Here is a 15,525-nt window from a genome sequence, read left to right as displayed (position 1 = left end):
CTTGCAATTGCTCATGACTTTATCTTGCTCAGTGACTAGCACAGCATGTAATTCTCTAGGAACAAGGTGTGAGTGTTTGGGAAATCTTTATATAATCTATGAAAATTGGAAGGAAAAGATCAAGAACAGGAATTCTTTATGTGAATGCTGTGAGTTCTGTTCCTGTTGGGGGAAGGTGCTTTAAAGAGAGCAGAGATGAACACCTTGAGTGCCCGGGAGATCAGGGCTTGGGAGGAGGAGTTTTGTTGGAAATCCAAGCTGAACTTGAGGATGTGGGGCAGGAGGGCATGGGAGGCCAAGCCCTGGCATGGTGGAGGGGCTGGGTGCTCTCATGTGTGCCAAAGAAGGGCCACCAAAGAGCACAAGGATGAATCATCACCATCTCTGAGCCCGGCAGAGATTCTGTGGAGCATCTTCATTCCTTGTGAAGGCATTGTGTGCCTTGAAGGCATTGAAGGCTTGAATTCAAACCTTTCTTCTGAGCTGGCTCCACATCCTGTCCTCTCTGTGGATTGAGAGTTCAAAACCAGTTACTTAACGTTTCTCTTTGGAAGTTCTCTCGGGTTCACAGGTCTCGGAAGAGGGAGGAGAAATGTGCACGCAGAATTTCCTAGCTGAGCTCCAGCATGGGATTCGTGTGCTGTCACCAGAATGACAATGCAGGCACCCTGCTTTGCCATTTTCTTTGAAGACTACAGGAAAAGAGATCCTGTGGGAAACAGTCTCTCACCTGGTAGGGGAGACTGAGATGGAGCCAGAGCTCTTCTGATTTTGCAGGTGCTTTTGCACATCCCACACCCTGAGAGTCCCACTTCACACCCTGACCTTGTTCTGCTCCCTCTCTGGGCACAGCAAATGCCTCTGACTCCTCTTCCTCCGTGGCTCAGCTGTTTCTGTCACACCCAGTAGATGGTGCCACCAAGTAGCGCATTCACATCAGCAGTTTCTTGTCGGAGGCATTTTAAGTTTCCTTCAATTACTGCACGAGTCTTAGGATCCAGCAGAATTCCTTCCTTCCGCCATTACAAAGAGTTTTTCCCCCAGGCTTGGGATAATGTCACAGGAAACATTTATACTTTAATTTTTCCCCCATTTTCGTCATGCCATCTAATTAGCATCATATTTAATGTACAAATATTTAGGGAAAAAAAAAAAGGCTAAGCTGTGATCATTAATTTTTGAATTTATAAAATTTTCCTGGCTTTTCAAATTTTTTGAGTAAAATTCAGTGCTCAGATTTTTTACTGGGACAGAATCTATTGTTAGGAAACAAATGGTTCTGGGTAAGAAATGTTAGGAGGGAGTGAGTGCTCAGCACCTTCAGTCATGTCTTGAGAATCTTTGCTCTTTATTTTCTACCCCCTCAGCAGCACATTTGCAAGTGAGAGATGCACTGATGGTTCTGTCCCTGGCCAGGCTGGAGGTTTCAGAAACTCATTTCTTGTAACCAGAGCTGGCAGCAAAGGAACAAATGGTGAGCTCTGTTTCCATCTTAGATGTCTTCTGCTGCACCAGCCCCCAAATGAGAATCCCTCCTGTGTAGCACAAATGCTTTGATAATTCAGGCTGTCAACTTGTCTGCAAAAGCCAGAAAGAGAGATATGAGAGAAGGCTCCCCTGTGGGTAAAACGCAATATTTAATTCCTGATCCTTTGTGTTTTTCTTGGAAGATTCACCTGTGGAGCATTTGGTTCCCTGTGTCTCAAAGCATGGTTTTCCTTTTGGAGGCTGTTTAAATATTTACCTTCTCTGCCCTTCTCATCCCACCATCCTTCAAACCAGAGAAGGGAACATTTATTCACATGCAGCCTGGAAGATGCTTTGGGTGAGTAACAAATACCTGCAGTTTAATGAAGACTGGAGTTTTCAGTCTTTGAGAGCATGTATTACAGCCTCAATTTGGAATAGGTGATGAGGTGATTACTAAACCCTGGTTGCCATGGGGAAAGAGAGGAGGGTGATTGCTTTTTGATGGAAGAAACTGAGAGGTACCAACAGCAACTTACTGCTAATACACACTCAAGGTGCACTTGGCATCAATGCATCTGGTGGGGAGCAGCAGTCAATCTTGCTAATGTCTGAGGAGCCAGCTTTAGCAGCAGCAGTTATTGATGCAGAAGGTCAGCTTTTTGTGGCTGGTCACTCCTTGAAGCCTCCCTGGAGTTTGGTGTGGCTGTGGGAGTGATTCCCACGAGGGCACTCAGTTGGATTTGTGAGCGGCTCAGGGGTACCCACAAATCAAGCAGGCATTGGCCACCTGCAAACAGGAGTGAAGCATCAGCCCAAAATGGGTCTGGAGCCTGAGGGATTCTTAATCAGGCAGATTATTGTGCTGGTGTGCTGGAGAGCAGCTCCTGCCTTAACATTCCAGGGGCTTGGGAGGGAAGCTGTGCAGTGCTGGGAGAGCAAGGACGCCCCAGCTGAGCAGGGTGTGCCAGAGGGTTTGTGTCTGTACTTTGGTGCTTGGGGCACAAGGGAGAGGCTGGCTCCTTGATTGGATACACCAGGGTGGACTCTGCCCAGCCTGGGATAAAGCTGCAGCAATTCCTTCCCTGGAAAAACAGCCAGGCAAGGGGAACGTGAGAAGGGAGTGAGACCTTAGCGAAGTAGAGGTTGATTTCCATCACTTTGGTGAGCACTTGGATGGAGATCCCACTGAATCCACGGCTGTGACACCCTCTGCCACCACCTCACAGCCCTTGGGGAGGCATCCTGACTCTGGCCCCTTTCCAGGGCAGAATTTGGTCTGGGAAAGCAACACCAAATTGGCTGAGATGGGGCTGAGCATTTCTTCAGGAGCTTGAGAGTGACAGAGAGGCTGGAGCAGGGGGTGGCTGCTCTGTCTGCTGGTGCTGAGAAGCTCTGAGCACCTTCACCCTTTCCTACACCCCTCTCCTGTAGAATGTGTTTGAGGGCTGCCCTTGGTGTCTTGTTTCTCTCTAAAATGGGAAGTTTTTTGGGGATAAATACTGAAAATCTGGGCTAAATCCTGCTTTCTGTACCAGTTGTCCCCCAGTATTTCTGGGGGCTCCTGCACAAGTAACAAACCAGCCTGTTTGCCCTGGATCTCTGTGGGTTTTCCACCTTGCTCTTTTTCTCCCCTTGGTGCTTTTCATGTCAGAAACAGCTCCAAAATAGCCAGAGTCTTTGGAATGACACTTCCCTTATCATCATCCTTAATGATCTGACAGTGGTGGAGACACATCACTGTAATTGTGTTTGTCTCCTTCACTGGCTTTTCCTTGTAAATTTGTTCCTTGCATTTATTTCTGGATGGCAGATGTGTTAATGGCTGGGCAGTTTAATGTGTTTATCTTTTGTGTGCTGTATATTTTGGATATAGAAACAGAGAAGAGAAAAGTGTGAAGAAACCACTTCTGCATTAATGCCAGCAATTCTGACATTATAAATATATATGAGAGAGTTCCCATGATTATATTTTAATGTTTTGTTTAATGCATCGACTCTCTGGGGATGAAACAAGATAAAACCTTATTTGTATAATTTAAATGGCTGGCAATAAAACTAGGAGCAACAAAGGAACAATTAAATAGCCATGCTTTCTAACCCATGCAGATCCCATTCCCTTGGAAGGTCCAGTTTCTGCAATGGAGCCTGTGTGGCTTCAGCCCCTTCTGCCCTGGACAGCAGCCATGGGCTGTGGAGTTGTGGCACCAAACCCTGGAGGGAAGTCAAGCCAAGCTGAGGCTGATGTGATGCTACAAGGGAGGCAGGGGGACCATTTTCCATTGGAGAGGTAATGGAAAGGACAGCAGGACTGGCAGGGCCAGTTGTCCTCCCTACCCCCTGTGTGGACAGCAGACCATCCCAGACCATCCTAGACTATCACAGACCATAACAGACCATCCCAGACCATCCTAGACCATCACAGACCATCCCAGACCACCCCAGACAATCCCAGACCATCTCAAACCACTCCAGACCATCCCAGACCATCCCAGGCCATCCCATAGTAAGAGGTGAGGCATATAAAATAAAATTTGGGTAGTCCCCATGTTGGTTGTTTGGTTCTTGAGCAGTTCCTCCTCGCAGAAGTGCTCACCTGTGGTTTCATAGTTTAGGTACCTTCTTGCTGCTTTACAGTCTGTGTTGTTTTCAACTCTGTGTCTTTTTTTATCGGGGTGGCACTCCATCACCTCACCCCTTTGTTCCCAGATTTCTCTTATCCAGCACAGCATGCCAAGGAACAAAAATCACAATTCCTAGCTTTTCTCACAGTTGAGAAAAGGACTTGGGAAAAAAAAAAAAAAAAAAAAAAGCCCCAACAAAACCCCACAACAAAAATCTATCAAATCATTTCCCATGTTTGCTGGACCAAACATGCTGAAGCTTATCAGCACAAATGAAACACTGCTTTTCTCTTTGCCTTTTGAGCTGTCCCACCAGCCCTGCCCATCTCTGCTCCTCCAGAGCAGGACACAGGAGGTGCCGTGCCCTGAGAGCTTCCTCCAGTCACTTCTGATTGCCAGCAGGGGAGCAGCCCATGGGCTGTGGCCCTTGTTTCTGTGCTACAGCAGCAGGCAGCAGAGATTGCCTCTGGTCAGGCAGCTTTGAGACAGCAGATAAGGAAATTTAAGCTCTTGCTGTCCAGTTGTGTTGTAGCTTTGCAGCCAAGCCAGCCTGGAGCCAGGAGCTGCCCAGGTGCCCTGGCAGAGCCTCCCTTGGCATCCCCTGGCACTCACTGGGTTTGGAGGAAGAGGAGCTGCTCCATGGGCACTTTCAGACCCCCACATCCATCACTGCCCCCCCGTTTTCCCAAGTTTTGTTTTTTGCCTGATGAAGCAAAGACTGGGAAAGAGTTGTTTGCTGTTCCTAGGAGTTCTGGCTTCCAGCTCTGGCACTGAGCCTTGAAGAAAAGCTTTGCTGTTTCCATGACAGATTTGGCAGCTTTCTGGCTTCTGGGCTGTCATGCTTGGACTTCAGGAAGAGAATTAAGGAGATGAGATCAAAAAGAGCATTTTGTTATTTGAGAGCAAAGACTTTCCCATCCTACTCAGCCTTCCCACGCTGTGCTTGCAGACGCAGGAACGTGGCTGCTGTAGGTGTTTTTCTTCCAGGATGTGTGTCTGTAGATCCATTTGAATCCACACAGTTGGTCCTGTGTGACATGGTCTTGGTTAAGCCATGAATTTCCATTCACAGCCTGTGATCACACAGACATTCACCAGCTTTTGGAGGGACCACGGTGTTCTAAGCTTGATATGCTTACACTGTAATTGGAATTATATTCATATTTATGCATTCCTTATTTCTGAAGTCCACAAGAAAAGCCCATACAGATTGAAAACTATTTATTCTTCTTGATCTGAATTTTTTGCTGTAAGAAGCTGCACATCATCAGGACTGTGTCATTCCCTGCAAAAACCAGCCTCAAGGAAGGGGCTTAAAATCTTTCACATCAAATTGCTGGGGGACACAGTTGCCCATTTTGGCCTCTGACAGCCTGTGTGGAACAAGCAGACGGCCAAAAAGTGCCCAGCCTTGAGACCTGAGGGTAATGAAACCACTAGCAAGAATTTCACCTTTCTGCAGGGAGAGAAAAGAATCCATTGCAGCTCAGACCTCTTGGAAAGATCTAATGTGGTATTTATTTCAGATATAAATCTGACTGTATAAAAATGACACCTTTTTTACTCAGCCTGCGGTGCCAGGTCCAGCTCTCACTTGTAAATTAGGAGCAGATCCATTAAGGCTGTGGAATTACAGCAGCTGATGTGCCAGCAGCCTCACCCTGGCAGCATTTCATTCACTGTGGGCTTCCCTCGAATCTCCTGCAGAAGAAACTCTGCTGAAGCCAACAGAGGTGGGGAGGCAATGAAGGAGAAGCAGGATCTGCATTTTTTGGGCAGCAAGGAGCCTGGAACTCTCTCCTGCTGCAGGGTGGCAGCATCTCCACTGCCCCACTGGGGCATCAGAGCCCTCCTGGAGAGGGGACATCAAAAATGCTCTTGCACAAACTCTTGGTCACTGGTGCTGCTGCTTGGATGCACCTCTGCACCTCCTCCCTGATGTCCCAGGTCACCACAGGGACCTTGCAGGGGGCTGGTTTTTCCCCCACAATCTGTTTCCCTCTCACAGAGGAGCAGACTGCAGCCTTGCCCCTGCTGTGGGGATTTAGGAGGGGGATTTGGGATAGTTTTGCCATTTTGTGTCATTTCCTTGATGCATTTCTGCCAGGGGCTGTGCTGGGCTGTTAGCTCCTGCAGGAGAACATCCCACCTCTGTGAAGCTTTATGAGTCAGCCCACTCCAAATACCAACGTGCACCAAGAGGCAGCGCAGGCATTCATTGTTTGCTCCCGTGCTGCCAGGGCCCAGAAGAACAACCAGACAAAGCAGAAGGGCTGGATGCAGCCTTGGGAGCTGCAGGCTCAGTTCTGAGCTGAGGGAGGCAATCGGGGAGGCGGCTGAGTCCCACAGGTGCAGGTAGCACTCACCTGCTGCTGGAAAAGGTCTTCCTGCAGGCATGTGACTTTCTGAGATCCTTGGGCTGCCTCTGGTACTGATTACAGCAGATTTAATAGTGTTATTAGTTTAGCCAGTGAGACCTTTATCAGAAGAGATTAGCAGGTGGATGAGAGCTTTAATATCCTCGGCAGATCCATTTCTCCCCCAGTAATTGCCTTAAGATGGTTTTATTTCACTGTCTGGACTTTCTCTCCTTCCCCTTTTTATCTTTTAGCTTATTTCCTGAATGTTTTGCCACATTTTCCTTCCTCACATGAAGAAATAGCAGCTCAGGACTTGTGAGCCCTGGCTAATGGGATCCATCTGCCTGAAGACTCATTCATAAAGCCCTTTAATTCAGCAGCTCCTTTCTTGTGCTGAACGTCTGAGGACAGGAAAGTGGGGGTTGACTGAAAACACCTCAAGTGGAAAATTAAGAAAGGCAGAGACTCTGCAGCACCTGAGGCAGCAGCCTGGACACCCAGGGATGCTGCTGCTTTTGTTTGGAGGTGTTTGGCCAGCCTCAGAACCTCTGGCAGGGACAGGGGGAGGCCACTGCTCACGGCTCTGCAGATGGGCCCCAGAGCACCTGGCGGAGGGCCACGTGTCACAGACATCTTTTATGAAAAATCCTTTCCTTAGGATTTTTCCTCCTGAGAAGCTGAGAAGCCTCAGCAACAAATTGTGAACAATGGTTATCTGCTGCTGTGGAATGCAACAGGTGCATCTGGGATTGGCCCATGTTGGATGTTTGTAATTAATGGCAAATCATGCTCATGGCTGGCTCGGACAGAGAGCCAAGCCACAAACCTTTGTTATTATTCCTTCCTATTCTATTCTTAGCCAGCCTTCTGATGAAACCTCTTCTTCTATTCCTTTAGTATAGTTTTAATGTAATATATATCATAAAATAATAAATCAAGCCTTCTGAAACATGGAGTCAGATCCTCGTCTCTTCCCTCATCCAAGACCCCTGTGAACACGGTCACAGGCTGTGCATGGGAAATGCCTGCCAGGTAAAGGAATGATTGGAGTTTGGTGATTTTATCCTACAGTGCACACTGCATTTTGTGCTCCTCAGTGCCATAAAACCTCCCAGAGACAAGGGTAGGGCACGTGGGGACAAGCTGTTAATTCCCGGATCTTTCAGGTGCAGAAATACTTCAATGTGATGGTGATCACAGGGGTTTTAGGATGAGGGAAGAGATGTAGATCTGACTCCACATTACAGACGGCTTGATTTATTATTTTATGATATATATATAACATTAAAACTATACTAAAAAGAATAGAAGAAAAAGTTTAATCTCAGGAGGCTAGCTAAGCTAAGAATAGAATAGAAAAGAATAACAAAGGCAGCTGCCTCAGACTCTCTGTCCAAGTCAGCTCTGCTGTGATTGGCCATTAATTACAAACAAGCACATGAGACCAATCACAGATGCACCTGTTGCATTCCACAGCAGCAGATAACCATTGCTTACATTTTGTTCCTGAGGCCTCTCAGATTCTCAGGAAGAAAAAATCCCAAGAAAAGGATTTTCACAAAATTATGTCTGCGACACTTCATGTGTATCTTCAAAAATAAATTATCCTTGGATAATTCACCCACCCCCCAGTGTGCAACATAAACCAGCTGTCTTAGAGTGCAATGAGTTAAGAAGGAAAAGGTTGAATGTAGAAAATGTTTTAAAGCAAAGGTCACATTGCAGCTCCATGAGATTTCCCCTTCTCCCCATGGGGTGGGGATAATCACCAGGCAATCAGTGCCCCCTGCCCTGGCAGTCCTGAGCCAGCTCCTCACCACGGCCCTCCAGGCATCGATTTCTCCTGGGGGTGTCTTGCAATCAGCAAGAGACGCCAAACAGGAGCACTCTGCTGTAGATCCCTCACTTGGAAAAAAGTTCTCTGCAAGTGCTGCATCCATCTTCTTTTTTTCTTTATTTTTTTTTTTTCTGAAATATTTTAAATTATTTCCTGGCTGTTTCAAGTGAAGGAGGGAGAAATCCCTGGCTCAGGGCAGCCAGGAGGCTCCTTCAGGGCCTGGCAGAGCAGCCTGGGGGTGGCAGCCACGCGAGGCTGCGCTCTGCAGCTGTGTTGTGTCAGTTCTGAGATGTTTAGCAGACAGAAAAAGCAACTCCTGCAGTTCCTGTACCCCTGGGCTGACCTAACCAGTAATCATTCATCCCCAGAAATTTTGGGAAAGTCTAACATGATCCCTGCACCTGCCAGTACCTTACTGGAGGCTGAGTTTCCCACAGGGCTCCACCAATCTCTCTGGTTGTACCTGCTCATAGCTGCTCTTTATAGCAGCTGACAGGGATTTATTTTCATGACAAGTATAATCAAAAATGTAAACTGAGGTGCTCTGCTTTTTCCTAGAAGATTCACAGTGATAATTCTCTGATTCCTGACAAGGGCATCACAAGACACTGGAAACTCAGGCAAGTCCTGCAGTCTCTGCTCTTTTAGATATTTCAGTGTTTAGATATTTCACATCACAAGAACTCAGGTGCTGTTGTGTGTGGCATGTGCTGTGCTGAAGGGAGTGCAGGAGGAATTATGCTGATGTTGTGGATAACTTTCCAGCTAGCTTCCATCGTTTTGCATGTCAGCGTCTGTAAGAATAACGCATAAATTACCAAAATTCCAGCAGGCAGGACTCTCCCTTTGGAGGGCATTCCTCTTTCTGGGATGTTGCAGGGAAAGTGCTGACCCCTTGAAAGGGCTGATGGATTTAGAAGAGGGATGGATCAGTTGGTTCTGTGGTGGGCACCGTGCACCATCCCCTGGGGCTCCTCAGCTCTCACTCTGCAGTGCCTGAGTGAGCATTTCTCATGCTGTGTCAGCATTAATGTGCCCTACCTCCAGGTGACTCTGCCTTGCTACTGATCACATTTTCCCAGGTCTGAAATCATCCTCTGCTCTTGCCTTGCTCTTTAATGTGGAAGGATTTTCCATAGGGATGCAAAAACAAGAATAGAGCAAGAAATGCTCAGCTCCCAGGGATGGCTGGCAGCACATCCTGGGAAGGAGCAAGAGTGGAAATCACAGCTATACACCCAATGTACTCTAGGTCAGAAGTTTCATCATTGTTTTAAAGAGCTGCTGATGGCCTTTTCTGCTCTTCTCTTGGACATTTTATTGCTTTCAGCCCTCACCACTTTGTCTGTCTGTGAGCCCAGCAGCTCCATGGTGGGAGGGGAGGAGCGGCTTGCCCTCACACACCCTGGATAATCCTTCCACTGGCTTCCCCTGAGTAATTTGGTATAAGGAGCAGTGATTCATCAATCTCTATGTGAAGGCTAGGGAGCAGTCATGATTGTACCTACCTCAACGATACCTGCTACAAAAAATTGTCTCTTTTCCATCTCCCTGGTGGTTCCCAGAAAATAAACCTGTCACATCTTTGAGGCAGCGCTGACAGCAAGAGAACAGATCCTGGAATATGAGAGGGTTACTGAGCAGCAGCTGCCTGTAAGTCCTTAGCAAAGCAAATGGATCCAGGGACTGGGGCAGTGCTGGAGTCCCCATTCCTGTAGGGATTTTAAAGATGTGGCACTTGGAATTATGGTTTGATGAGGCTTGGCAGTGCTGGGTTAATGGCTGGGTCTTAGAGGTCTTTTCCAACCTAAATGAGTCAGTGGTTCTAAGGAAGGCTGTTCTAAACATCCTGTTTCTGTGAGGTGGTAAAATGCCTGTATTGATTTGAACAGCAAAGCAGAGAAGAAAGACCCACGGGGGAAGAGTGGGACTGAGATGCATTAGCAGCATTGCTGTGGGAAAACATTGTCCTTGAGACGCCTAAAATTCACATTTCCAGTCTGCCTGGGCGCATTCAGAGAGAAACACATTTCCTCAGCCACACAACGAGTATGGGATGTCTGGCTGGAGCTCCTGTGAGGAACCCTCTGTGCTCACCAGCCAGAGCTGTGTCTGCTCCTCAAAGGACCAGGAGTGCCCTGAATGCCTATCAAAGCTCCTGCCAAGTGAAACAAGGATTTTACGTGGCCTGGAGGGCACTCAGATGTCTTGTCAGCCTTAAATATAAAAGAACTTTTATCAGAGGGGAGAGGGAAGAAACCACCTTCCCAAACGCTGAGGTTTCACCTCTCTGGGATCCAGGATGAGTCAGCCAGGCCCTGCTGAGCTCCACAGACCTGTTCAGGTTAATAAAATCCCTGCCAGAGCCTGGGCAGCTCTCAGGATGCTGTGTGGCTTCCACATTGACGTCACTGCTTCTCATTTACCCTTGGGTGAGAGGGACCAAAATCCATCACTACCTGGCAGCCACTGGGTAAAGCCCTGCGAAATAAATCAGCGTTCAGCACAGAAAACAGGTGTCTGCAGCACAAAAGGAGCCATTCACATCACCAGGGCACAAAGGGATTTTTCATCAGGGGAGTGGAGACATGAATGGGTCATTAGAGTGAGGGGAATTCACAGGCAGAGAGAGATAACAGGGAAAAGCAGGGGGAGGTTTCACTGTAGAGACAGTGGAGAAGTGCTTGGAGTGTGGGGGGATAGAGAAGAAGCAAGCAAGGAGGCAAAGAGCAGTTAAGTGAGCAATTTTGCTTTATTATAGGAAAACAGGGCCACTGAACAAAACTGGAAAATACATTTAGAAGTGTGGAGAGGAGATAACCTTGCCTAGTGGAACTTTTGCCTCTGTGAATTTCAGTGGTTGGGAGTGCTGTGGGGCTGGAGGAAGGCACGGGCACCTGTGTCAGGAGGGGAAGGCCCAGGTACACTAATGAGAACACAGTTCCTGGTATTTGTCCTCCATGGAGGGTACAGAGGCTTCCAGGTAGGACTCAGGCATTAGCACACAAATTCAGAGAAAAGAATTCTTCTCTGGGATATTTTAAAATATGAATATCTTGCATCTTTGACTGCATCACTTGATCCTGTCCATTTTCAGAGCCAGAAAACCACAGGGGATGGAGCTCTGTGGTCCCTTCATTGTAGTTTATCCAGGGCAGGATTAAATATACAGGTCAGGGCAATGTAGGGGTTACAATATTGAGTTACATTTGGGCTGGGGATGGAGAACATCCTTTTACAGACAAGGAATCAGTGGGCATTCAGAGGGAGCTTTTGATGCTCCTCAGTCTGCCACATTTTGCCAGCCCTAAAAATATGCCTTGAAAGAGAAAATAAAATCTCTGCAGGCTTTTCTCCACAGCTACTAAAAGATCAGGCAGTAGGTATGCTCCTATATCACCTGCAAAAATGCAGATGTTCTCATCTCCAGCACACATAAAAGCCATAAATCTGGGTAGTTGTAATGTCTTGTTCATTCAAGTAAAGAGAACACAAATTGTGGATGGCACTGCCTGGTAAGGAGGAATCTTTCACTTCCCAGGCAGATCATTGTCAGCATTAAACACTATTGAGTGATCATTACAAGGGTTACTTTGAAAGGCTATTTTCTTATCTCTATTTGTTTGCCTACAAAAGGCACCCTGGAAGGCAGCAGGATATTGTATGAAACTTGGATTTCCTTAAGCATCCTTCCCTTGTTCAGTAATAATAATAATAATAATAAAAAAGCTCCCAGTCATCAGAAGCCTGAGCTCCTTTAAATTCAAAATCCTCTCGCGGGGATGCTGCTGTGTTCAGTCTGGGCTTTGCTAAGGGGACAAAGCTGCTGTGCCAGGAGCTGGGGCACAAGCAGCTGGGCATGGGCTCTCTCCCCTGGCACTGGGCAGGGAAGGGGTCCATCTCTGGTGTCATTCCAGCCTTTTGGATCTTTGTTGCACATTTTTTTGCCTCCTACCTGTTGCCTGATCTGATGTGTTTTCTCTTAGACCTTGGGGAGAAAGGTTTCCTTTGTGCTCAGAACAAGAGAATGCTCAAGCTGTACTGGAGCCTTTCAATGCTAACAGAATAAAAGTATGCCATTTATTTATCAAAGTCTCCTTTAAAGGAGGAGATGGACGAAACAGGTTTTAACCTACTTGTGAAGCTCAGGAAAAGCAAGCACTTTGATTCGCTCCTTCCCAGACAAACAGCATTGCATTGCTTGTTTCTGATTTTATTACCTATAAACCACTTTCTATTTTTGTTTTCACATGCCATTGACTTTGTTTGGTACAGACACAGCTGAACAAGGCTGGTTTTTCAAGTGCAAATCATGTTAATAGATGCCCAGTTCTTTCCACTCCACACACAGGAGCACCGCTGTAAGAAAGAGAGCTGGTGCCCAAAAAAATATTTTCCTGTTTCATTTCCTAAATTACCTCTGAGGCCACATTATCCCTTCTGAATCCCCAAATGTGGAATGGTGATGGTTGCTTTAGTACTTCTGGCATGGTCTCTTCACATAAGGAGAATTTATTTGCGTGGAGGAGTGAAACAATATGAGCAGACAATGAAGTCTCAAGTGGTAAAGTGTGTGAAATTCTCCATTTACTATTACTTTTTATGACGCTGTTTCCAGCTTTTCTTCACTGCTTGCAACTACAACTGATGGATTTGGAGCACAGAGTGCCTCTTATCACTGCTCTTCATCAGCAAGTGTGAGCAGCAGCAAGCAGTCAAATCGTTGCTGTATCCAAACAGCATCTCTGCATCCAGGGATGGAGCTGCAGGGAGAGCTCACTCGTTGGGAACTTGATCTGCCTAATTATGTGACTGTTGACTGGGCAACGGGCTGCACATCCAGTTGTCCCCAGTAAAAAATAATTTGTCTTAAAATTTCATCTGAGTTAAAATACATCGTCTTTTTATCTCATTACCTGTTTCTTTCCCTGTCACGGCATTTTTGAAATGGTATCAAGAGTTGTTAGGAGAAAGCTCCCTTCCATCATTAAAATACCGGGTTCAGAAAGATCTCCAGAGTCCTTAAATGCAGATGAGGGCATGAGTGGCACTTCCTGAGCAGAATTACAAGGAAGTGCTCTCACTGGAGACAGTATTCAGAGGTGGATGCTGGCAGGAGTTCAAGTGTCCACACTTGTTCTTATGGCCATGACTCCCCTGACATCTCCTGTCCATGGAGGGCGTGCTGGAGGGTCCTTTCCTTGCAGGCTCCACTGAACTCCGGTAAGAGAGCAGCTCTGGCACTGAGGAATGAGTTGTCCCTTCAGACAGGGAGAAGTTAAAGAGAGAGACCATCCTTTGGTGGTATTTGCTCTTCATTTCCTTGGCTGATCTGTAGAGGTTCCCAACAAAGCAATAGCATATCGGGTTGAGGCTGGAATTGGTGAGGCCGAGCCACTGGGCAAAAGGCCTGAGCTGCAGGATCCAAGGAGAAGGAGTCACATCCTGCAAAGACTTGGGGATGTTGAAATCGATCCAGATGTCCATCAGGTAGACGGGCAGCCAAGAGATGGCGAAGAGCAGCACCAGGGCCACCACCATCTGTGCCACCTTCCTGCGGATCTTCAGCCTGGAGGCGGGCAGGGAGCGGTTCAGGGCAGAGCTCTCCTTCAGCTGGCTGCTGCGGCTCCACAGCCGCCGCACCGTGAGGAAGCAGATCACCATGTTGAACAGCACGGGCAGGCAGTACAGGGCGCAGAAGAGCAGAAAGTTGTAGGCTTGCTTGAGCCTCTCCTGAGGCCAGATCTCCCTGCAGATGGAAAACACCAGGGGCAAGCCCTCCACCACCCCGATCTCATCCCGCTTGTTCATGAAGATGAGGGGCATGCATATCCCTGAGGACAGCAACCACACCACCAGGATGGTGCTGAGGATCCTCCTCTGGGTGAAGAAGGAGCGGGCGTTGAGCGGGTTGTGCACGCTGTAGTACCGGTTCACGCTGATGACCGTCAGGCTGAGGACGCTGGCGGACACAGAAACAGCCTGGATGAAGGGCACTGCCCGGCACAGGAAGTCCCCGTACACCCAGGCTTTGTAGATGAGGTTGCCCACGGTGATGGGCATGCAGATGCACACCACCATGAGGTCGCACACCGCCAGGTTGATGAGGAGGCTGCGGGTGGCGCTCAGGCTGGACACGCGGCTCCGGCGCTTGCGGGTCAGCACCCTGATGGACATGATGTTGCCCACGAAGCCCACCACAAAGGACAGCAAGTACATCACCGTGAGGCTGATTGTGACGGGCTCCTTTGCAAAGAGGAAGAGCATCTTCTCCAGCTCTTCCCAGCCCAGCTCCTGGCTGCCGTTCCAGAGCCCGCCTTGGGTCCGGTTCTCCTCCTGCCAGAGCTGCAGAGGGTCAGGGGGAGCCCCGGGTTCTGGGGGGGACGAATCCATGGCTGAGTCCCCCCCGGATGACCTGGGCTAATGGGGCAGAGCCTTGTGCGCTGCTTCCAGTGCTCCGGACATGGCGAGCCGGGATCAGCCCTGCCTGCAAAAGAGGGTGTGGAGAAGGGGATCAGCGGGGGGCTCGGAGCAGCGATCGCCCTTCAAGGGGAGCTTCTTATCCGCAACTTAGTTGGGAAGCGGCTTGGCAGCGCGGCACCGGCATCGGCACCGCTCCGGCAGCAGCGGCGGGACCGACGGGAGCCCCTGCCCGGCCGCGGAGAGACGGGGAAGGAGCCCCGGGCCCCCCGCAGCCCGGAGAGCAGCCCTGGCCTCGGTCCGCAGCCACTCCCCCGCTCCCGCTGTCCCTCACTCCCTCCTTCTCCGGAAAGTTGCGTGTCCCGTGGCCGCGCTGCCGGACCCCTGCCCCGAGCTGCCCACAAGTCCTGGTCCCCCCTGGTCCCCCCCGGTCCCTCCCGGTCCCTTCCGTTCCCTCCCGGTTCCACCCGGTTCCCCGTCTCTCCCGCGGTCCCGCGGCGCGGCGGCACTCACCGGGCGGAGGGCGGGCAGCTCTGGGCGGGCTCCTCCCGCCGGCAGCTCTGCCGTGGCTGTGTGCGTGTGTCCGTGTGTCCCCGTGTCCGTGTGTCCGCGCGTGAGTGCGGCGGCAGCGCCCGACCCGCTGCCACACGCGCGTGCTCGCACCCACGCACCCACCGCACCGCCAGCCCGGCGCTCACCGCGCGGCGCGCACACGCTGCACGCCCCACACACAACCCCGTACACACCGCACACAGCCCCGCACACAACCCCGTACACACCGTACACACCGCACACAGCCCCGCACACAACCCCGTAC

At 49.2% G+C, this 15,525-nt stretch overlaps 1 protein-coding gene across 1 annotated transcript; it reads right to left on the bottom strand.

The window, feature by feature from the left end:
- Positions 1 to 11,125: 11,125 nt before the first annotated feature.
- Positions 11,126 to 15,246, bottom strand: LOC131090352 (galanin receptor type 1-like). Its single transcript, XM_058035660.1, has 2 exons — positions 15,222 to 15,246; positions 11,126 to 14,775 (listed from the first exon to the last, which is right to left on the bottom strand). The coding sequence occupies exon 2, from the start codon at positions 14,679 to 14,681 to the stop codon at positions 13,353 to 13,355; it is 1,329 nt and encodes a 442-aa protein (XP_057891643.1). The 5' UTR covers positions 14,682 to 14,775; positions 15,222 to 15,246; the 3' UTR covers positions 11,126 to 13,352.
- Between the last annotated feature and the right edge of the window lie 279 nt (positions 15,247 to 15,525).

Source organism: Melospiza georgiana, chromosome 16 (genome assembly GCF_028018845.1).
Source record: "Melospiza georgiana isolate bMelGeo1 chromosome 16, bMelGeo1.pri, whole genome shotgun sequence".
Classification (NCBI taxonomy): Eukaryota; Metazoa; Chordata; class Aves; order Passeriformes; family Passerellidae; genus Melospiza; species Melospiza georgiana.
The sequence above is the reverse complement of the archived record's forward strand: the minus strand, read 5'-3'. Positions and strand labels throughout refer to the sequence as shown.

Excerpts from the sequence above, each read along its gene's own strand:
- LOC131090352 (XM_058035660.1), bottom strand. The coding sequence starts at position 14,681 with ATGGATTCGTCCCCCCCAGAACCCGGGGCTCCCCCTGACCCTCTGCAG.